Consider the following 23,487-nt stretch of genomic DNA (forward strand, 5'->3'; position numbering starts at 1 on the left):
TTTGGGGGGGGGGGGGGGGGAGAGGGAGGGGGGGGGGGGGGAAGGTGAACTTTTACGAGGCGGCGAGGATGCTCGTGGCGGGATGCGGAGCCTGGAAGCCGCTGGCAGCCCGCACCGCCCCGGCGGGCGCGGGGCGGCGGCGGTGCCAGAGGCGGCCCCGGCGCCGAGGGAGCGGGGGGGGCCGTGCTTGTTCCCGGTTGCCATGGGGAGCACGGCGGGGAGGGCGGTGCCGCCGCCGCCGCTGCGCAGGGAGCAGCTGCTCCCTGACACATCCCCCCGCTGCCATATTGTGTGTCCGCCGCCGGCCGCGCGGCTTCATGACCGCGGTGAGTGCAGCCCGCTCTGCCCCGCGCTCCCCTCCCGCCAACCCCGCCACCGGCTTTGTCGCTCCCCCCGCCTTTTTTCTTGGTTTAGTTTTCGGGCTTTCCGCGCGTTTGGGGGGATGGTGGGGGTTTTTTTTGTTTGTTTTTGACGCTCCGGGAGGGTTCCGCTGGGGCGGAAGGGGGAGGCGCGGGGAGCGGGGCGGCGGGTCCCGCTTGGCTCCGGGGGGGGGGGTTCCGTGGGGGGGCACTGGTGTCCCCCGGCGCCCCGCGTGGGGACAGCGCTCGGGGGCGGCGCTGCCCTGGATGGCGATGCGCGGGGAGGGGGGTGCGTGGGGACAACCCCCCCTTGTCCCCACGGCGGCCGCGGACCCGCTCCCCACACCCCGCTCCGCTGCTCCTCCTCCCGGCGCGGCTCGGCGGAGCTTCCACCCGCGGGATTTACGCGGGTGACCCCCCCCTCCCCCCCCTTAGCCCCCGTTCCCCCGGCGGGGCAGTCCCGCGTTCCGTGCGCGCTTCCAGCGGCGGGGATGGAGAGCGGGGCCAGCCCGGCGCCGGGACCCGGGAGCGCGGCCCCGACGTGCCCCTCGCCTCCGGGTCGCCCCCATGAAAAGCCTCAGGCGGCGCTTCATTTAACTAAGTAGGGACCCTTCTGGCGTTATTCCGCCGCGCCCCGCCGTGCCCGAAGCGGCGGGAAGCCCCCATGGATGTGCAGAAGGTCTGTGGTCTGCAGAGGTGAGGGGGGAGTAGGGGAGGCGTTCCGGGGTTCCCGCGTTTTGGGTTGAAATCCAAGAAACGGCTGCTGAGGTGCTCGAGGTGAGGCTAGGATCTGTCTGCACGTGGCCCTTAAGAGTTTTCCGTCTCTTTTGTTTTTTTTTTCTTTTGGTGAAGTTGGGCAATGAGTTGGTGGCAGCAGAGGAGCAGCATCCCAGTGCTCTCCCGCCTTATTCTGCCTTGGACACACCAACGTGCTTGGTTGCCCAGGTTCTATAGGAGCGGAAACTGGCTTTTGTTGGTAAAGGTTTGGATTCTGACAAGGCCCAAACAAAGAGTAAAGAGGACAAAGATTAAGAGCAGAAAATAAGGGGTAACCTTGAGGAGGGCCCAATAAACTCACATTCCCGCCATGGTGCCTGCCTAGGGATGGACACTGTATGGAAAATGTGAAGTTAAAAATGCTGAATTATGGTGGATTTCAATGCTGAGAAGGTAACTTGCTTAGCTTTGTGACTAACATATGAAATCAAGCTAACTTTATGTGTAGTATACCATGTATATATATATGTATATATACTCTCCGAATCTTATTCTTGGTGGACTTGCATTTAGATGGATTTAGTAATGATTGGGTAGTAAGATAGTGACATGAGAATCATTTAACTTCTGTTGTGTTTCTTGGTTTGGAGTCTTTTTTTTTGTCTCCTAGAAGTCTGGTATTATGCTACATCTACGCAAGAAAAATTAAGCTGACATTATATTATGTCAGAAAACTTGAACTAGTTAGCAGGTTGTTGTTTTTTGTTTTTTCTTGGCAGGTGTCGACTCACATTTCCCAAGTTCTGCAGAAGGTAGTTGGACACAACTCTGAACTGAAAGCTCTGTAGTAGCAATTAATGCAGCACACAGCTTGAGCTGATGAACTTAGCTGAGTGCCAGGATATGTTATCTCTGAGCTCGGCCGTGTGCTGCCACAGCACTTTGGCTTCTGCTGGGGGCTCAGTTGTGTCCAGCTGCGCAGCTTGACTTATGTAGAAATAGAGAGGGGATGGTAATTCCTACTTTGGATGTTTGAGTTGCCTGAAATAAGTATCGGACTTTTCTGTGCTTTTTTTATTATCATGTGCTCCCCTAAAGTGAGCGATGCCGCTGTACACGGTGTCTACACCTGCAGGCTGTGGTGGAGATGCTGCGTTGGCTGCCCTTCGGGTTCTGAGGGAAGCTGGAGGCACTGACCCTGTATCAATCCAGGCATATGACCCTGAGCACTCTCAGGGACCTTGCTGAAATAAAACTTGGTTAATATCTTTGTTGGCAGCATCTAGACCAGAGGATGAAGTTGTGACCTGCTTTGGTTGCTGCCACTGAGGCTGTGCTGAAGGAGCTCCTCAGGGATTTTTCAGCCCAAAAGTAAGGTATTTTTTGTCTAAAAGGGACACCAGCCAAGGAGTGTACTGCTTCAACAGCTCCAACCAGCACGAGTTTTCTGCTTGAGAAGCCTTCCCATGTCCTCTGAGGAACTTGGGATTGATGGCACCAGCACTGACAGCAACTATCTGAGTGTCGGGACATGCCAGTCCAGTAAGTAATGGAGCAGGTACAGGGTTGTGTAATGGTCCCCTTGAATGAGAAGTGCTGCCTGGCAAGTGAGTGTAGTACTTGAGAAAGAAGACAGAGGCTTAGGGACATGTCAAGCTGATTTTTACCATCTTTATTAACCACAGGCTCTTCCACTCAGTGCAATAGACTTGAAAACCTGACATGTTGAGCAAAAGCAAACTTTTTTGGAGAATGAGATGGTTTGGCATCTGAAGATGCTGTATATGGATATAGTTTAAACTGGTAAAAAGCCACACAGTTCTTGTGCAGAAATGTTAGTTCCCAGAAGAGCAGCTGAAGTTTTTATGTTGGTTTCACTGGGGTTGTAATTCCACCTTCCTCTCCTGCTGTTACTCCTTGACTGCTCATCCTTGGGGTTCAAAGGAGCTGGTATTTGAGAGGAAATACCCCAAGCACGCAGAAGACTTTTCCCATGTGCAGGTTCATGATACCTTATCAGAAGGGGCTGCACAGTGGGATTAGAGCCAAGGAGGTGGCAGGAAGTATGGGTGTTGGGAGGAGTGACAGGCGAGCCCACAGCCACCGCTGCCATGCATCCCTTAAGGCTGTTCCCTGCAATGGGGTACTTTCACTGCACTACTGTGGTGCAAAAAAAGCTGTGTGAAGCACAGCTTTTGTTTCCTGGCTGCAAATCAGTGAAAAGCAGCCTTTAGTCACTGTTAGTAAAGTCTGTCAGCGGTTTGGATGCGTGCTCACTACCTATTAACACAGGTTTAACTTTGGTTTATTCCTTTTGGCTCCTTGAGTTTTCTTGCTATGGCAGTGGCTGTTCCTCCCCTCCTGGTAAATGAATGTATTGTGTATAAGGTCATCTGTAGGATGTCACTGCACTGATAGTAACTTTTTCTGAGGGAAGTCGATGAAGGCAGCGAGTGCCTCATCCCAGTGTGTGTGTTGCCACTCAGCAACCGAAATGGTGTTGGGCAACTTCCTGCGCCGAGGCACCACTGTCAGCGGCACCGGTGACTCACGTCAGCACGCGGCTGTGCCTCAACAAGTGCACACTTGCAGGCTGCAAACCCTGTCCGTGTCCCGGTGCAGCGCTGAGAGGCTCCGGGTGGGTGCATGTGGGGTGTCTCTTCCCAGATCCAGCGGCTGCCTTTTGCTCCCACAGAAGACACCCACAAGTAAAACAAGAAAACCCTGAGATGCTGCTTCGCTTTTTATCCGGCTGGACCCTTACGTGTAATACGTGTTTATTTGTTCCCTGTCACATTACACGTCTTCTGACTTAGTGCATGCTGTGTGATGGTGAGCTCTCCATCCCATCCTTGCCACGAGGGGTAAAAGCATGCAGCAATGGTCCAGGGTACTTCCAAAATACAATTTCAGTCAGCAATTGGGAGGCAGCTCACCTGTGCTTTGGTAATAAATTACATGGAAAGGAAGAAGTGCTGCCTGATGTCAGCCAGAGTCTTTATGACCCCTGGTGCTCTGCCTCTTCCCTGTAAAACAGTATGGCTGTGGAAGCGCGAGGGTTGGGTCACTTTCCCATTTGGAGAGAGCACTGCTGAGTGCTCAGGCTGAGTGCTCAGGCCGAGTGCCTTCAGGCCTGCAGCTGGGAAACCTGGATGTTGTGTCTGGGGCAGGAATACCCGTGTTACCAAATGGTTCCTCAGGGGTACCAGGACCGTTTTAAGAGAAGCTTAGAATTTGCGCAGATCGGAATATTTATACCAAAAGTCAACAATGTGGATTTTGACTTTTTTGTTTTTCCTAATGCATTCAAATTTTTTCCATTATGTTCAGACTAGACTTAGAGCTCCAAACTTTTTCCTCAAAGATTAGGGCACTTTAGGGACTCCACTAAATTGACTACTGCTGCTGCGGGAATCACCCTCCACCACTGCTCTTCTGCACACTCTGTAAGGATTAGATTATAATTTGGAAATGTTTTTACCCGGTTCCTGCTGGCAGAACATCCTAACACGATTTACTCGGGTCAGTGGTGTATGTTGGCTGCCTGGCAGGATGGTAGTTGTTGTCTGAGGTGGCTGTCACTGCTCCACTGAACTTGCTAATGGTATGGGTTTGAAGTGCAGCGGTGAGCTGAGATCAGGTCTGCAGCCTCCAGCTGCGGTGCTTTTGGCTGTCTGCTGGCCTTCCCCTCCGGCCAGCAACAAACCGGGTCTCTGCAGTACAGTCACAGACCCCCACACCTCAGTATGCCTTTGAACAGCATGGTTGGGTACCTTTGACTTTATTGGCGTGACCGTGTTCTCCGTCTGCTGAGTGCTGGAAGGGTGGTGTGTGGGTGATGCTGCTCTATCCTTGTGGTACTTTGCTTATGCATCTGCGTGTCCCACCAGTGTGTGTCTTACTAATTGCCATCGTGTTTTTATTGTGGGCTTCCTGACATGTGAGGGGATGTGTTGCCAAAGCCCATCTCCTGGAGCAGCATGTCTCAATGCCACGCTTAGGCCTCATTTCTTCTCTCGAGTTGTTTTCAGTGCATTCCTGTCTTGCAGTTTGTAGCTGCTTTTAGTTTCCCGGTTCGAGTGTGGTCCCCTGCTTGCTTTCTTTTTACCACTCTCACTGGATTCCATTGTGCTTAAGTTTGGGGCAAGTACATGGTTGCCTAAAAGTTAATTACTGTATATGGAGAGAGCTCAGTGCCTGGAGAAGTTGCACAAAGTAGAGCTGAGTGAGTGGGAGTTGGGAAGCTTGCTCTGCTCTTTGAGGACCATCACCAGGCCGCTTATCAGTCAGTTTAGTTCGACACTTGTGGAATAAAATGAAAAGCAAGTTGGCCATGGGGGTCAGCACGGCGAAGAGCATCGCTTTGCCTTCCCTGGAGCTCTGGAGGAAAACTTGTGCTTTGAGAGCAGGAGCTGGGAAGCAGCAAGTGGGGAGAGCTTCACAATCACAGAGTTGTACCGGCAGTGTGGCCGTGGCTTTTTGATACAGCTCTGATGTTGCTTTCAAATTAAATCTTGCAGAAGGGGCACTCGGGGCAAAGCTTCAAATTGTTGGTTTTCAGGTGAAAGTCAGGACTTTTGGTACTTTAAAGCTGAAGAGGGCAGAAAAGCTGAATATAAAAGACAGTAGTATGTTTTCTAGCATTGGTAGATTGGCACTGACATCAACTGAAATGAAGCTATATTCACTTCTGTTTCAAGAGGATGGTAGAGAAACACATGGAGGGGTTACCCTGGAAAGGGAATTAGCATCAGAATTATTTTGCAAGGCATTTGCTCTAATGGCTCACTTGTGAACATATCAATGGCTTACATTTTTTTGCATGTTAGTCCATTTAGCGAGCACAGTACTGAATTTAAGGAACATGACCCGTAGGCATCTTTTGAAAAGCTACTATTGGCAGTGAAGCATTTTTCTTAAAAGCACTTATTCCATCCCCAGCCCCCTTTCTCTGACACCAAGGGTTTTTCTTAATAGTTTAGATTTCACTGCTGGTTTGGTTTTTATATTTTTCATTTCCCCGTTTCTCTGTTAGACTGTTTTTATCTGCATGTTTTAAATCTGAGGCACACGGAACTAGGTCCAACAGTGACTGCAGCCTTTGGAAAGGCTGCATGATTGCATAGTCTCTGAAGGCAGTGATGAAATAAATGTCCCAGAGGCTCTGGGCTGTGCACAGGGTCTGGACTGGGGTCTGGGCATGTCAGAATTCACGTTATCATTTTACTTTCAGATACTTGTTTTGAACACAAACCCACTTGTGTGTGTGTATATGTGTACTTAATAAAAAAAATAGAAAATTTTTTCCTATAAGTCAGATCAGGTGAAAACTTTCTCTTGCTCCCTGCCCTTCCCTGGGTTATGATAAGGTTTTAATCCCTCCCCTTTTTAAATTTTGCAGCATTTCTTAACTTTTCCTAATACTGGACCTTTTAACTGGTTTTAGTTACCTTCCCCCGCCCCTCTCCCCTTAATTATATCACAGGGTGCGGGAGAACATTGACATTAAAAGAGCATTAAAATGAGAGAGGCTTGGAAGTATTTCAGCAAATCCCTGGAAAACCTCTCTTCCCCTTTGAGCCTACCAATGCCAGGGTTAAAACGAAACCCCTGAGCTTATGGCTTGTGTGGTCCTTCAGTTGGTTGGGTTTGTTTTCAAGTTGGTTTTGAGAAGCCAGTAACTGCTTTTTTAATGCTTTTTTAAACAATTATTTTTAATTTTTCCCTGCTTTGCAAGCCAGGAGGAGTTGGAAGGGCCCTGCCTGTTGGAGGTGCTACCCCAGGGAGCATCTCTGGGTGCCCTTTGTCACCCAGGGGTGCAGCTGTCTGCGCATCTCCTCTGCAGGCAGTGGGTCCCAGCTTGCTGAAATCTATGGCCAAGAGGTGGTTTTGTCCTCAAGAGACTGTAATGCCTTTAGTTGTCTTGGATACGTGACATCATATAGTGTCGTAATCAAATATAGGCCTTTCTCGGGGCTGGGGGGGGATGATTTCAGCTGACCTGCAGCCCGCTGAGCACAGGTGTGAGGTGTGCAGGGTATGGAGCAGGGCAGCCTGAGACAAAGAGATGAGTGGGGGGCAAAGGTTGAATTAATTGGGGGGGAAATGGGAGGAAATGGTCTGGTGTTGTGCTTTTAATGTTCCCAGTCAAGTAGATGTGGTGCTTTTTAGTGATGGGTTTTCACTAGTTGTGCCAGGATCTTTTTTTTTTTGCACTTCCCTCTAATATGCAAAGACTTGTAGCTGGTCCTGTGCTGTGTGCATGCTGACTTGGAAGTTTATCCCCAATTTATATAGGTGAGCAGTGACAGTCATTTAGTTGTGTAATTCTTAGGCTGTTTCAATAACACAGTATATACATTGATAAATTTAGGTCAGGACAAGCCCTGGTGTCAATACCTTCTCATAAATGCAAGGGAATGTGAAAATCAAGAGAAGAGTTTGCTGTTGGTATAGTTGCTTGCATGCAAAAGCACCTACTGATCGTTTTAAATACTCTCACAGAGCTTGTTTTTGTTAGTACAGAAGTTGTGTGAAAATCACAAAAATGCCTGGCTCTGTAACAAAGGCTGTGCTCCCTGAGGTTGTTACAGAGAGGGTGGGTGCACAGCTGCTGTTATTAACCAAGGTGTGATATGGCTAAAAATCTTTTTTCCTGGATTAAAATTATATTATGCTCCTCAGATGTGGACAATGCAGGGTAAGATTTATTTTTGTATTTTTTTAAACCTGGAGGGAAATCACTGCACTGTTGGCAGGTTCCAGATCTTCCCACTATTAGCTGAGGTGACCTAGTTGCTTGGCTGGTCATACAGAAATAAATAGGTGCATTTAGCTGTGGAGAAGGTTGTCCTAACCTGGGACACTGATGTTGTGCAGGTGCCAAATGGCACCTTTCATCTGATGCCAGTGTAGAGTAAAGAAGGATCAAGCAGCAACAGCAGCTCTGTTCTCACGCTGACTTGGCACGGACAAGGCTGTGGCACCTTTTAACAAAAAGACTGACTTCTTTCTTGCCAGGTCAGTGAGTCCAGGCACGGTGGCCGCAGTGCTAAAATGACATCTGTGGACTTACACCTGCATTGCTGCTGGATTTGGAGAAGGTCACCTTTGGTGGTGGTGGTATCTGCTGCAGCTTTGTCCTTTGGACCTGGACTCTGGAGTGGGGCTTCTTTGAGAGGGGCTGCTGCAAAACAAGCATGCTTCCCTGCTTGGCTGAAGATATGCCCAAGTGAACTTTCAATTTTGTTAAACAGTTGGCCTTCATTAAAGCAGCTTTGTCTTCATAAAATGCTCACACAAAGTATTCTCTCCTGTGTCAGAACGTATCAATCCTCAAGGTCTTCTTTCAAAATGAAGTTGTAGCTGGAGATGTACGTGGGGGCACACAAACCTGGTTTAACTGCAGGTGTGCTCTGCAATCCCCATAACCTTTCCCAAAGTTAGCTCTTCAGTGAGTTTGAGAGAAGACTGCAAAAATATTATCTTGTCTTGCAACATTGAGACACTGAGTCTTCTCCAGTCTGTTCCTGCTTCTCTGAAACAGACTGCTGACTGAACACATCTGCAGCCTTAATCAGCCCCTTTGGACTTGGGCTCTGCTGTTCAGGTTGTGAGTGGCCTGGAGGAGCAGGTCTTTACTGGGCTTTGGGTGCTGGACTGGCACATATTAGCAGGCAGGTCTACTCCTGGCTTTTATGTGTTCTCTTGAGTGATGCCAAAAATCACAGAGACTGCTGGAAAGAAGGTTGTCTCTCTCGCCTCTTTTCTGATGCATCCTAACTTTTGCTTGAGCAACCTCAGTTGACTTTGCAGCCTTTTAATCTTCTTACCCCTGAATCATGTCTTACCTCTGTCTATAATTGCCGTGCAAAATAATGGGCACCTCCACTGCGATACTCGGAATAGATGTTTTGATTGGTGTTTCTTTTCTTGCAGGAGGTAGATGCTTGAGTTCCGTAGGGTTTGGATGTGTGATGCTCTGCTTTCAGTTGCAAGTGTTAATACCAATGAACAGCAGCATGCTGTGTCACTTTGTACTTATTGGTGGGGTAAAGCATATGGGTCAGAGCACAAACTCTTCCGTACTTTTTCATAGGTGTGCTTAAAGCATATTATTTTTGCATGTGCATGGCTGGAGGTTGCTTTCTGGCTCTTCTGTGGCTATCCCTGTGGGAATTGCAGCAAGTGTCTGGCCATTCAACACAGCAGCTGGAGAAGCTGGGTAGGTGGTTGCCATTTGCCATCCCCCTTCGGTAAGAATTGGCTTGGGGAGAGCTCTAATAGAGGGATGGGGAGCATGTTTCAGCAGCTGAGCAGTTGCCTGTCATTTGGAAATGGATTTCTTGCTGTTCCTGGAGTAGCTGAAGAGGCAGGGAAGATGGCAGTAAGGGAATAAAGGAGTGGAAGATGAATTTCACCAAGTGACCTGGCAGTGTGCATGCGCACTCTTAACCTCCCTGTTTCCATGTTGGTGCTGCTAATTCAGCTTGTCTGGGAGCACTGTGGAGAGCAAGTCCTAGTGGCCACCTCTAACCTGGTTTGCTTTGACTCTTTGAGCTGGTTAACAGTGAGAAACATTAGGAAAATAACCTGATGGTCCAAGCATGTACAATTTTATCAAAACATCTGCATCGGAGAGCTTCTTCCGTGCTCTTCTCACTCTTACTGTGGTTTTCCCGCTGGGTCATGCCTGTCCACAAAACCTTGCCAGCTTACAGCAAAGATGGCTTTGGTGAATCCCACAGTCCTTATGTAAAATATTAAAACCTGAATATTGGAAGTGGTAATCTTGAGAATGACATCTTGGAAGCTGTGTGCTCACAATCCCATCTGCTTATGGCCAGGCAGAGCCCACATGGAGAAAAAAATTGTGAATATCCATGTCATTAAAGGTCTCTGTGAATGAAGAGGGGCTCTGGAGAGCACACAACCTGACCACTTGTGTGCCTTCAGATATGCTCCAGAGGCACTGGTGTCTCTCCCCACCAGGCTGCTGCAGGCAGAAAGCAGTGCTGTCTCAGGTGGTCCTGTGGTCTGTGTGGCCCTTGGGTACTTGAGAAGGGAGAAGGTCCTGTGGTCCAGATGGTCCTTGGGTGCTTGAGAGACGAGACAGACATTACCATGCCTGCTAATGACCCCATCTGTGGGGCAACCCTTGGACTCGTGGTTGTTGATCTTAGGGGAACAGCCAGCTTTTGATGACTTTGCAGTCCTATGCAGTCGGAAGGCTGCCAGTGTTGGCTTCTTCTTCAGACTGATGCAGCAGCAGGCCAGAGTAAACAAGACAGAATTAGAGGTTCTGAGGCTGCGTTCTATATTCTGAGGCTGAGGTGATGCTGTCTCCAGAAAAGCAGTGTCAAAATGATCAGTTGATGGTCCTCAGTGTCACCAGTCTTATTACTGCCATCACAATGGAGTTAAATTCTTCATTAAAATAGCTTCCCTGTTGCATACTCTGCTATCTCTATATTTCAGTTATCCTTGATGCAGACCACTGGAGAACACTCTTTGAAAACTGCAGCAGTTATGGAATTAATTTTATTTTTTTTCTTATTTATGAGATGGCCTTCATAATGGCCTTCATAGCTTTCTAGAAAAAATATTTTGACTTCTGATGTGTTCAAGTAGAAAGTGTGCAAGGTGGTGAACTAGGCACCAAGAAGGTTATGAGACGTGTGGATTTTTGTAATAAATCTACTGAGAGAAACATGGCACTAACCTAAATTAGTTCCTGTAAGTATATTACCTGCAAATAATATTTTTGATAAGTAGGGTGTTAATTCTTGTGGTGATTCTCTGCCAAAAGAAAATGTCAATGCACTATTGGTTTGCATGCTACCACAAATCCTGCCTGATATGCAATGCCAATTTAATAAGTTAATATTTTTCCCTCTTTAATTTTGAGTGTGCCCAGGCCATATTTGAGTTGAAAACAGACTTTACTGCCCCCTTTCACCTAAGAAATAAATGCAGTGACCTCAGACTCATGTGTGTGTGTGTGCCTGTGCGTGTTCTCGATCTGCTGTGCTGACGGAAGATTCGCAAAGGGATATTTCACGTAACATGAACCGAGAGCTAAAATTACCGACACACGGCTGCGAGGTGTAAGCTTAGTATGTAGCTGGCTAAAGAGGTGCTGAACAAGGAGGTAAAGTTAATCTTCATAAGGAGAGCGGTGCAACTCGGGTTGCAGCAGAGTTGGGGTTTGTTTCACTGTATGAATTTTTTCACTAGCTCTTTGTTTGTTTGGGTTTTTTTTCTTTTTAATTTAAGAAAGCATTGAAGAAGTGACATGAGCGTATGTATATATGGCTGTGTTAAAAGCCAGCCATCACTGACTGCCAATATAAATCTGCTCTGATGGCTTGGGGGAGAAGTAAATTGTAGGGAGAGCAAAGCTATTTTCGACCAGCTATTTGAGCAGCTCACTTTGCTTTGTTTATTTATTTATTTTTATAACTGAGCTGGTAGTTGATCATGCCCATCCCTGCATTGAATAGAAATAAGAAATAGAAAACAGAAAATTTGGGGGTGGTTTCCAGCACCACTGCTGGTAAGCATAGGTGTAGGTGCTACTGTCAAAACAGCTTTGCAGTTGCTGGTGCAAGAGCATATGAACAGATGAAGAGAGGAGCAAAAATTGCTGGTGGGAAACCTGGTGTGCTTTCTGGGGGAGGCATAAATTCTGCACCCCACGACTGCCTGGCACCAGGAAGGGGCTGGCAGGACTCTGGCCCCTGTTGGGGAGCATAAAATGGATGTATCCTGTTGCCTTTTTAGGTCACCATGTCACTTCTCCATCACACATGTCACTCCCCTTCTCCAGAGTAAGGAGACTGGGCAAATATGTCTGCAGGCAGGCTGGACAGGGTACTCCCATGGACACGGTGAGGCTGGCAGGTTGGAACTGGTTGGCTCTGGTTTTGTAGGTGAGACAGCCAAGAGCTGTACACAGGCTGGCTGACTCCTTGTCTCCACTTTGTAGGAGAAGATGCAAGTGCTTGGAGCCACATGTTTACTGAAGACTGTTGTAAGAAAGCATCCAGTAACTGCATAGAGCTGTCTGGTGAAGCCTGATATGGAAACTCCTTGTCTTGCAATTGAGCTCTTGCACTGGGGGCCAGAGCATGAGACCAGAATGATAGCACGTACTGGGATAAGGAACTGGGTTGGGTTTGGGTTTTTGTATGTTTGATTTTTGGTTTTTTTTTTTTTTACAGTTAATGTGAACCTCAGATTTGCTGATAAACAGCATCCACAGTTGGCGTGTCTTACGTCTGTAGTGTATATGTGTGTGTACGTGTACATAGCCCACATCTGTGCAGTGGTTTTGTTGGTCTGTACTTCTGGTGTAGCTGTGTTGGCCAAAGCTATGGGTGCAGTGAAGCTCTAGCATGGTCACATCAGCAGGTAAAAAGCAGTTCTTCCCATAACATAGTTTGCAAGAGGATCCCATTTAAAATCCTACAAGCAAGGTGGTTTTTATTAGTGTAATGCCTCTAAAGCATGTTAGCCCATGCATTCTGGGTGGCAGGTTTTTGTAGATAATAATTTTATGGTTAGGTTTTTAGTGTGGGTTTTTTTTTTTAATCAAAGTGGTCAGCCATTGTTCCTGCAACAAGTCTGAGCTGCCACCCCAGCAGATGATCCTTTCCTGTTAAGAGCTGGTTCCACCACCCTCCTCTCTGCAGGAGAGCTGAGGTTAGGGCAGCAAGCTCTTGCAGGAGGGAAAAAGATCTTTTGGACCCAAGCGGCTCTGAGGGACCCACAGCTGATGAACTGATAGGCTGGCCAGAAATATGGCTGGTAGAAATATGTGACAGCACTTGGGAATGACTGTGACTGGTAGGGAGTTGTAAAGACTTCGTTTGTGCTGAGACCACAAATGCACTTTATGCTGATGTAAGTTTTGCAGCTTTTTTCACTCTTTGGGCACCAAAGGCAAACACTTCTAAACAGGGTCAATTTACAAATATAATGAGTATAACTAAGGACTTAATGTCAGACCTACATGGATTAGATCCTACCTGTTAAGGTCTTTTCCAGATTCAGATTTTGACATGAAAATAATAGTTATTTCTGTGTCTAAATTCAAGATAGATACAGCAGTTTCCAAGTGTTTACTGTAATCTCTGATTACAAACCAAGGGGAGTTAGCACATGCTCATGAGATTACTGGGAGGCTCCTGCTGGACCCTGGCTCTCATCAGTGACTACAGTATTCCTGCACAGCATAGGGATGGTGCAGCCCTGTATTTGGGTTTGGTGGGCTGAATGTGATTTTGGCGTTTTGCAATGATTTCTGACCATCTCCTTTGTTGCAGACCAATAAAGCTAAATGGGTCCAGTCACTGGAATGACTCCGGATAAGAAAGCTGAAACGCCAGGAGCAGAAAAAGCTGCAGGACTACGGCAGTGTCATGGGATGGGCAGCTTGCCTGACGCTGGCGATGCCGGCAAGCCAAAGGCCACTGTGGTGGACAGAGATGCAGCAGACGATGAGCTCACAAATTTGAACTGGCTGCATGAAAGTACAAACCTTCTAACAAACTTCAGCCTCGGAAGTGAGGGCCTTCCCATCGTTAGCCCCTTATATGACATCGAGGGGGACAGCGTGCCATCCTTCTCACCGTCCTGTTACCAGAACCCTGAAAAAAAATCCTCCACTTCCAAACCCCCTTACTCTTTCAGCCTTCTCATTTACATGGCAATCGAGCAGTCCCCCAACAAGAGCCTGCCAGTCAAAGAAATCTACAGCTGGATCCTGGACCGCTTCCCCTACTTCGCCACAGCCCCCACCGGCTGGAAGAACTCGGTCCGGCACAACCTCTCCTTGAACAAGTGTTTCCGAAAGGTGGAGAAAAGCCATGGCAAGGTGAGACCTGGCAGGAGGGAGGTGGAGCAAGTTTGAAATTCAGGGGGAAATGAAAAAGATTCTGTTGTTCTCAAGGGTGTTTTGTTTGGTGTTTTTTCCCCTCTTCATGTCCTCTAACACTTTATTTGCAGCTGGAGACGGTTTGGAAATGCTGCTTCTGACAAATCACAGGATGACAAAAGTCACTTGGTTTTGTTATTTATTACTGACCTGGGTAGATCTTGCTGTGGTGCATCATTTTTAAATCTGGCAAACATGCAATTGTAAAGGACTTCATTTCTATGTACAATTTCGTTAGCCTGCAATAGCCAGATGAAATTTCAGATATCTCTCTTAGGCTGTCTTCTCGATAAAGCTTCTTAAACCAGTGCTCTCTCTATTCCCCAGTGCTGAAACTTTGGGGTATGTTCCTCCTTCCCCTCTTTTCCAACACAGCCATGGCTATGATTGCACTGACAAGCAGAAGAGGTTGTGGGATGCCAACCAGCTTCCCTGCTTAGCTAGCGTGGGTGTTGCCCCTCTGGGTGCAGATGTGGTCCTCTGCAAGGTCCTCTTGCTTGGGGGCACACTGTATGTACGTGGTGAGTGTTTCTCAGTCCAAACAGCTTTCCTGAATATTAAACTGACTCCTTCACTCGTGATCTCCTGTTACACTTTGCATAGCTCTAGCTTTCCAATAGTCATCTTAATTCCTGCATTTAATGTACTGCAATGCTTTAACCCCTGTCACAGCATAACAGTGTGTGTCTCTGCGTTGTGCAGACACAGTTCTTGAAGTCAAGGATACTCTTTTTTTGTACAAGTTCTTTCTTTTGACTTTTATGATTTTACTAATGACTTTCTTCCTCCCTCTCTCATTTCTCATCCTGTTCCTCAAAGAGCTGGCTCTGACTTAAATAAACTAACAAACCACATACTGGAAGTCAACAAACAAATCCTGGAGCCCTGTGTTTGGAGGTCAGCCTCAGCGGTAACAGTCTTGTTATCAAAAATGTCTGTGATGCCTGGCGTGCTTGACAACCTCTTGCTGTAAATAGTGGTCCTGGAGCTGAGTGGGCATTGGGAAGGACTGCTTTCTACTGATAGGACTGAATACCACTGCTTCTTGATATTCCTGCTTTTACATTTAACTGATAGCCACTGTTTGTCCAAGCAGCAGCTTTGCCCTGAAAAAGTGACTTTTTATTGCAATGTGACAAGTCCAGTAACTCCCCCATTGTCAAGTCCTGCTCAGAGTTAGGACAGGCTCTTAATGTGACTCCAGGTGCTGCAATGGAGTAACTGGGATGCTGCCGGCTGTGCCTGTGAGGAGGACTGGATCTGAGCAGGGACCACATGCTGCTGCAGGTGACAGAGGTACCCTTAAAGGACTGTGTGGCTCTGTCCAGGAATGGTTTCAGAAGAATTAGGGCAGGAATGGGAAATCTAAATTGGTATATGAGTTCCTACTGTCTGTGGATCTGCCCTTTAATGCTCAGCTGTTTCTAGCCTGGAAACCCCCATGGGTTAGGAGTTACCAGTCAAACCTCTTGTCTTGGCATTTGGGTGGCAGGAGCTTGAGACTGGTGTGGTCCCCTGCTTGCCCTGGCATCTCCACTAGTATTGCTGGGCTCAGAGGATGGCTTGCTGCTCGATGTGACATCTCTAGTAGGAAGAGCAAAATGCGGAACAGCTACCACTGCTACCATCTGGGTGATGCTGATGTGCTCTGTCAGTGTTTTCCCGGGGCTCCAGAGACCGCACAGCTCTCTAATTCTAAAGAACAGAAACTTCGTTTACAAAAAAACCCCAAAAAAGCCCCTCCTGAAACTTTGCTGAAGCTTCCCCATTTCCAGCAAACAGTAGTTAAATCTTAACCTTCTGCCCTGCTTAGAAAAGGACCAGATGAGGGTACTGCTCCAAATTCTTCCTGCAAAATAAGTCTGTGACACAGAGCATCGTGCACAGACTCCATGGCAGTTGATCTGATAGATGATGGAAATGCTGCAGACCCCTTTGTATGAGCTCCTCTGGTGCAAGCAGCAGTGGCTTACAAACTTATTCTACTGGTTGTTGGTAACCTTGTGCTAGCCATGCCTCTGGGTGCTTTCCCTAGAGGGCAAGATAATTTTGTATTTTTTCCATTTTTTTCCTTTGTTAATTGCATTTTATATCTCAAAGGGAGCACACAGTCAGCTTTCTTTTAGCTCCAGTGCCTGTGGAAGCAGAGAGATCCATGGCATGCTGTATTGGATAAGCATGGGTTTTTTTGTAATGTCAGGGTAAGAAGGGTTTTAAAGCCTTTCAAATGAATCTGGGCTCTTGTGTTGGAAGAGTGTAAATGTCTGACAGGAGGGGACGGTCTGTGACCCCACATCTCTGGGCAGGCTGCTGTCTGACAGCTCCCTGGCTATTGCTGCTGGCTGTCAGCTATGAAATCATCTTTTGGAGGTCTGGCAGCAAAAGTAGGAAAAGTCTCTCATCTTTACCATAATGCTGATATTTTGGTTTGGATTGGGAGTGCACATTGAAATGAATCTCCTGATTTTTCCCCACTTACCCCACTGAGCTGGCGCTGCAGGGCAGTTTCGGGACACTTAAACTGGATTCATTTGTGCTGGTGCTGACCTGGAAGAGTTGCTGCAGTAGCATGCTTACTGTGCCCTGATGGCTCTGGACGTTGTCCACAAGACCCTGCTAGAGCTTCCCTGCTGAGAAGGCTGTCCTTGCTTGGACAGCTGGAAAAAATTGTATGTTATGGTTTTCTTTTGATGATTTGAAGGGTGCTGAAGGGAAAGTAACTGGTTTGAGATGCCTTATGAGCCAGCACTGCAGTCAAGAGGAGGAACTTCTCATGCCATGGAAACAGGGTTGTATGTATGTCACATCTCTGCTAAAACACACATTACCTGTTCTGAATGCACATCGCACGGCGCTGCTGTATTTGAGTGGTTTGTCAAGATTTACCCAAGGTAACAGACCTACAAGCTGAAATGCCCTTTCTTGTTAGAGCTGGGGTCGACCTCCTCTCTGCAGTCATCCAGGCACATGAGATTTCCAGTGGGTCTCTCATAATGGTGGTTGGGAGGTGGGGCTGATGAACAGCGAGGGGATAATGCTGGAGCCAGTCTTAGAGACTCCTGCTTGCCTTCCAGTGTACCTGATGTGGCCCTGGTGCCCCTGAAGACGTGGAGGTACAACTGTGGGCTAGTGATCTTCAGAAGATACATCTAATGGTCTTTGCATCTTAAGCACTGTCGTGCTTCCCTGGGGTTGGGAAGAGAGATGCCTACAGTGCAAAATTGCTTTTTTTGAGGGAGCAGCATCTGCTATACAGCACAGGAGAAACTGAAGTGAAAAGCACTTCGGAGCTGGAAGCCCTGAAGAGCCTCCCTGCTGTTTTCTAGACTTGGTTTTACAACTGTGGCATTGGGAATTATGCATTAATCGATACCACTGGGAGGAAAAGGTATAGGGAGGCAGGAATGGCATTTGCATTAAGCATCAATTTGGCAGGCCACTGCTTGCATGGGTGTGGGTGGCCCTGCCACTGGCTCCTCTGCAGGATGGGGTGCAGGGCTTGAATATCTTCAACAAAGCTCTCTGACTTCTAGGTAAATATGTGGTTTAGGGTTTTTTTCTTTTAGTGTTTGTCTTTTTTTTTTTCGTCTTTGACAAGTAGTGGTGGTATGCAGTCTGTGTAGCTCTTCAAATATTTGGGCAAGGAGCGGGGCAGGTCCCATCCATAAGGCTGTAGAGATAGGAGAGAGATGCCTATTACCTGATAAAAGTCTTGGTGAGTATATGATATACCTTTGTGCACACAGACAGTATTTTCCAGTGGCTGGTGAGCACTGTCCATACCCAGTGGAGCTGGGGATGCTGCCCAGGGCTGAAGCTTATGGAGGGCTCTCTGCAGGACAGGGACATGTGTCTGCCTCTGCAGGGAGCCCGAGCCAGCAGCACCAGCTGGGTTGCTCTGCTGTGGTTGCTCCTTGGGTTTTACTCACTGGACTAGTGGTGGGGTGGTGATAAAGGATAAGGCTGGATCACGGGAGGCATCTTGTTTCCAACGTTCCAGTCCCAAAATGCTGGGGGCTGGAAACTTACTGTCTTTACAAAATAGCTCCAGTGCTTCAAAACATAGCGATTACTTTCCTTCCCTTGTTTTTGCCTAGATGAAGGCCTGCAAGTCAAATTAGAAACATTAGGAAGATACAAAAAAGATGATAGGTCAAAAAATAATCTCAGAACCATATGACTGCTCCACATGTCCTGAGATGCAGATTAAGAAGAGCCTGGTGGCCTTTCTGCACTGGCTCTGGAGGGGTGTTTCTCTAGATCTTAAATGAAAGTTACACCTACATTTCAGCTAGCGCATCAACACTTCCCTCACTGTTGATGTGAAATAGTAACCTCCAAAGGCAGTTTAGCATTTTAGAGCATCCAAGGATTAGTCTTTGCTAGGAGAAATAGCACAATCTGTTTTGTCTTGTTTTAAAGCTGGTTGTATTAGTTCTCTGGAATTGCCAGCTCCAGTTGTGACTGGCTTTCCCCTAAAACATTAAACTTTACTTCAGACCTGGGCTGGACTTCTACTGTGTCTTTGCTGGGCAGAGGGTGCAAGTGAAGCAGTGCACAGGAGCAGCCCCATGGGCATCACCTCTTTTGCTCAATGTCTGCTTTTAGTGTCTGTAATGGTGGGTGGAAGTGTGGCTTCACATTACACATAACCCACAGAAGAAGTCACTGTTTTACTGCCTCTTACACTGGGTCAGTATCTGCATGGCTTCAGGGTGTGCCTGGTTCAGCTTGCAATACCCACCCAAAATCCTTGTTTTAAGTTGTCATAGCATTGAGCTGGCGGGAATACCTGGCTGGGAAGATGAAAGAGGGAAACTAATCCCCAGCAGCTGAACTGAATTAGGCATGAAGCGAAAGTGCTCACCTAAAGTAGCAGACAAAACCCTGTGGAGCAGTGGTTTGCTGGTCGGGGGAGTTCCTGCTGTTCTCTGAGGGCCTCAAAGCTACCAAAGAGAGGGGAAAAAAAAGCCAGTTGGATGGGGGTTGGGATGCTGGGGAAAGGGGTCTGGGTTTTTAAGTGTCATTGAGATGATGGATTCAGCCAGTTGGGAGGATACTCCCTGTTAGTATTTAGGGTGGCTACATCATCCTCCCAGCCACCGTGGCTGTTTAATAATTAAAGGTAAACTTCTTGATAAGTATCTTACAGGCTGTGCTCAGTTTTAGTATGAAAATATGAGTTTAAGAAAGATTCAGGTTAAAAAATAAATAACTTGGAGAGATTGGGCAGCTCAGATCTTCGTGAAAGGCAGTGACTTCAACTAAAATTATGGAGCTGCATCTCTTTCTCAGCTGGGGCTTTCTTCTCTGTTGATAGCAAAGTTTTTCCTCTTCTCCAGAAAAACAAACATTACTTAAATAGAACCACAGACTTACATGCTTCATGAGTCCTTTTCAGTCTTGAGTAAGTCATGGAGCATCCATCCATAAAAGGGTATTATTACCCCCTGTGGTTGTGGCAGGAGGAGGCCAGCTGTCCTCTGTGGGCTCACAGGAGGTGCTCCATGAAGCTTGGGTTTCTGCTCTGAGAATCAGACCCCTCAAATCCTCTAAAAATTCCTTCCTGTGCAGGTGTAGAGCTGCCCCACCCTTCAGCCTGGTACATGATCATTTCTGTAATACCTGTTCTCCCGAAAAAATCTGGTGCTGCTACCTGCAGAGTTTTTAGCTGATCTATCAGGTTTTAACTTTCCTATTTAATTTTCTTCATGTCTTCAAGAACTAACAGGCTCAAAAAAAAACAGTTTTTTTTCTTTATTTAGTAAATTTTTGAGGAAACCTTTGGGAGGGGCAAGAGGTGCTTAATCTTTCTTAAGTTTCAACATAGCAAATTTAATATCAAGAATGACTAGCACAGTGGTGCTTACACTGTTAGGTGCATCAAAAATACATTAATTAAGTTTTCAGATTTTGAAAATGTGGGAAAATGCTGGGCATCTGGCAAGATCCTTTTACAGGATGCTGTAAAGTTAAATGAGTATGTGGCCATATTTAAGCAAAAGGAAGAGTGCTTAGATTTTTTACTTAGAAACCTATTAATGAAAAGACTGCTGATTAGTTTGCTGGTGCTTGGCCATATCCTTAAACTCACAGCTGTGTTTACCAAGTGTTAAAATAAGGTTTACAGCTTTTGGGGGACAAATGCAAATGGAAATGGGACTTTGGAGATGCTATCCCAAGCTGCAAGATGGGTGCTTCCATAGTGTATAATGACTGTTTTCTTAATTTGGGAGCATGCACTTTCCATGCTGGTGGTGAAGCTGCCTGTGGATGTTGTACATCAGCTGCACTGGGGTGTATGCCTATGTACAGTCATTACACTGTGCTGCAACTTGGGAGTATTAAATTAGAAAGGACTGTTACAGTCTGGCCCCAGGTTTTCTAATTTTCCGTGCTTCTTTCTTGCAGGTGAATGGAAAAGGGTCGTTGTGGTGCGTTGACCCAAAATATAAACCTAATCTTGTCCAAGCACTGAAGAAACAGCCTTTTTCCTCAGCACTTGCATTTTATACTCCGCCGGCGTCACCACCAAGGTAGGTGAATTTTCTCATCTGAGTAGGGTGTGCGGTCACGTTTCTCCACCTGGCAGAGGAAATGCCCACATGGATGTTGATCTGCTGTTACCATTTGCCACCCGAGAGAAGAATTTGAGTGGGGCTTAGGTGAGACCAGCTAGATGAGGTGGGGAGATTTAATGAGCTCGGGCTTCCCAGACAGCACATCTGAGGTGTGTGTCCAAGTCGTCTCCTTAACTGTGGGAGAGTTTCAAAGAAGGAGGTCAGGGGTGTGCTGGGTGCTTACTGGTTAGCCCAATTTCTCCAGGGGGCAAGCAGTCCCGGGAACTGGAGCAAAATCCTCCTTCAAGCACAGTTCACCAGGACTGAATCAAGTGTGCGTGGTGCTGTTGGCTTTGGAGGAGGTGGGTGTCTTCTTCTGTAAGTCACTTATCTGGTTATAAAATGTATATACTCCATGCTGTTGTCAAAAACAATCAACTTTTCTACAGTCTGAAGTGCTTAGGGAGGCTAGTCTGCGAGGGTTGTTTTTCTCCAAGGCTGTTAAAGGGATTTTGCAGCAGGGATGGAAGAAACAGTCTTTGACATAAATATACTCTGAGGTGGAACGTGCAAGACTTCTGAAACCAGGGCTTCCTTACCAGCACATTTTAAGATCAGGCAATAGGTCTGGGGGAATTTGAAGTCAATCTCATGCATCCTCAGTAGAGGAAGAGGAGCTGGGTCAACCTGTAGAGGTGGGACAGAGAGGAGGAGCACAAAGCAGAGGAATGCATTGGGTGAGCTCAGTTCTTAGGTAGGCATGTGGCCGGTTTGTCTAGTTCAGCAAAGAATTTGGGTGAGATAAGAGATAATTAAGGTCTCTGTACATTGACCTATGCCTTAACCTTACTGCAAGGAGTTTCCTTAACAAACAGGAGGAACTGGGATTACTGGACTGGTAACATTGAGCAGGCATTTCTCAGGGTCCAACAGGACATTGACTCTGGGAGCTGCAACCCCATGCAAGCCTTAGCTGTCTGGCTGAAGATTTTTGTGTGGCAGGGGCTTTTCCAGTTGGGCTTGTAACCTACAGGATATAACCAGTGATCTCTGGTCTCTCTCCAACCCAGGGCCATCTTGGGTTGGAACAAGCCAGGCAGAAGTATCCTGTTTTCCAGCTTTCTACTGGAATGGGAGCAATACTAATATAACACCAAAGCATTTAAGTATTAAGAAATAGTCAGCTTGGAAAGTATGAGATGACTGGTGGTATTGCTTGGTTTTATGGGAATAAAGATTATTGAAATGACTGTAATCAGGCTCTAGAGGATAATGCTTTTACAGGCTTTAATGTTTCTATGTAAGGGCACAGACTTCTGGTTTTTTGGTACAACTCAAGTGAAAGTTTAGTCCTTGAAAGCTTTAATACCACGTCTGTGTTAACACAGTCAGACATTAAAATGTAGAGAATAATGGAGATAGAGAGTGACCTCCGGATGTTGTCTGTCCAGCCGAGGCACAGAGGATCCAGACAGGCTCAGCCTAGGGTGGGGAGTTCAGTTAAGCTTTTAGTATCTCCAAGGTCTTCAAGATTAGTCCAGCTGAAGTTATACCGAAGTGTGGTTTGTTTAGCTTGTCTAAATACAACATGCTGAAATCAGGTGTAGGGAAGGAGAGATTTTATCTGAATGCTGAAGTACTTAGAAGATCATTACTTTAATTTGAAGCTGTTGTTTTTGGTAACTTTTTTTTTCCTTCACTGAAGGACTAGTCACACTTGCCAACAATCACAATTACAAGGAAATCCTGGTTCTAATGAAGCCACATGGCAAAATTCCCACTGTCTTCAATACAGGAAGGGTTTTGCAGTGCTTGTATTTATGAGTACAAGAAAATAAGAAACGGCATTTTAAGATACCAGACTTCTTCCTAGTAAAAGCTGGTTTATTTTCCTTTAATAGTAAAAAAAACATTTATATGACTTTCCATCACACACAGAAAACCAGATTTTTTTTTTTCCCCTTCCACGTTTAAAGATTCTTGGATTTGATTTAAATTCTGGCCTAATTTTGGGGAAGGGCCCACAAGGGTCTGCCTTGTTGAAGGGAGAGAGAAAGCCCAGAGGTACAGCTGGAGAGACTCTGGAAGTACTGTCCAAATTTATCTACAGGGTGATCCTAAAATTCGACTGTGAGAGTCTCTGAATTTTTCTGTGGGAAGGCTAGTGTTCATAATTATTTTACAGTGTGTTTGTGGGGAGTATGCCTATCATTCCGCAGGATTTTAAAATAAAATTTAAGCTGTTACTTTGAGCAGAAGCTTTCCAAAACTGTAATCTGTGTCTAGTGACACTGAAATTCATATTATCATAGATGATTGGCATCCCTGATGCATTTTATTTCTGCACAGCTTGTTCAACAAGTTGGTACAGAGCCCCTGGCTGCATTCTGTTTCTAGTACTACATGTATTACAGCCCTGGGCTCTGGGGATGGCCACAGTCCTCATCTTGGAGATACCTTATGCATAGCTTGTCTTAATACTGGGCATTAATTTGCTCTGGGGAAGCTCCATGTGGACGTGATTATTGACGGATCTGAGCTTAGAGCAAAAGGATGAAAATGTTTAGCATCTCTTTGTACAATAGACCTGTGGGCTGCAGAGCCAGCCTGTTGGGGTTGGACCATTGCTTTCCTTTTATTTTTAATTATTTTTTTTCACCCCATTTTTGCAGTTCCTTTTGTGCTCCATTGCTGCTACAAAGAAAACATACTAGACAGTGAACTCTGGTTTTCCACTTTTTCCCATTCAGCTGAGCTGGAACTTTTTCCCCTTGGTTACGACACTGGGAGGTGCTCAAATATTACTCTCCTTTTCAGTAGCTTTGGTTACCAGTGCCAGGCAGGCTGTGGTGCAGCAAGAGCTCCTTATGTAGCCCAGATGGTGCATTTCAAACCACCTTGCTTTGATTTTTTT

General features: G+C 46.6%; 1 protein-coding gene across 4 annotated transcripts in view; it reads left to right on the top strand.

Annotated features, from left to right (window-relative positions):
• The first annotated feature begins 232 nt into the window (after nucleotides 1-232).
• Nucleotides 233-23,487, top strand: part of FOXN2 (forkhead box N2) — a 33,026-nt gene continuing 9,771 nt past the window's right edge. For 2 of the 4 annotated variants that reach the window (XM_027696542.1, XM_027696545.1), the window contains exons 1-3: nucleotides 233-326; nucleotides 13,403-13,953; nucleotides 20,425-20,549. In XM_027696542.1, coding sequence (XP_027552343.1) covers nucleotides 13,417-13,953; nucleotides 20,425-20,549 — 662 coding nt within the window. In that variant the 5' untranslated portion in view covers nucleotides 233-326; nucleotides 13,403-13,416. Of the gene's footprint in view, nucleotides 327-910; nucleotides 1,530-1,562; nucleotides 2,619-13,402; nucleotides 13,954-20,424; nucleotides 20,550-23,487 lie in introns of those variants that run through there. The other 2 variants (XM_027696544.1, XM_027696543.1) reach the window with 2 other exon arrangements.

The sequence above is a fragment of the Neopelma chrysocephalum genome, unplaced genomic scaffold, assembly GCF_003984885.1.
Source record: "Neopelma chrysocephalum unplaced genomic scaffold, ASM398488v2 Primary Assembly neopelma1_108, whole genome shotgun sequence".
NCBI classification, from domain to species: domain Eukaryota; kingdom Metazoa; phylum Chordata; class Aves; order Passeriformes; family Pipridae; genus Neopelma; species Neopelma chrysocephalum.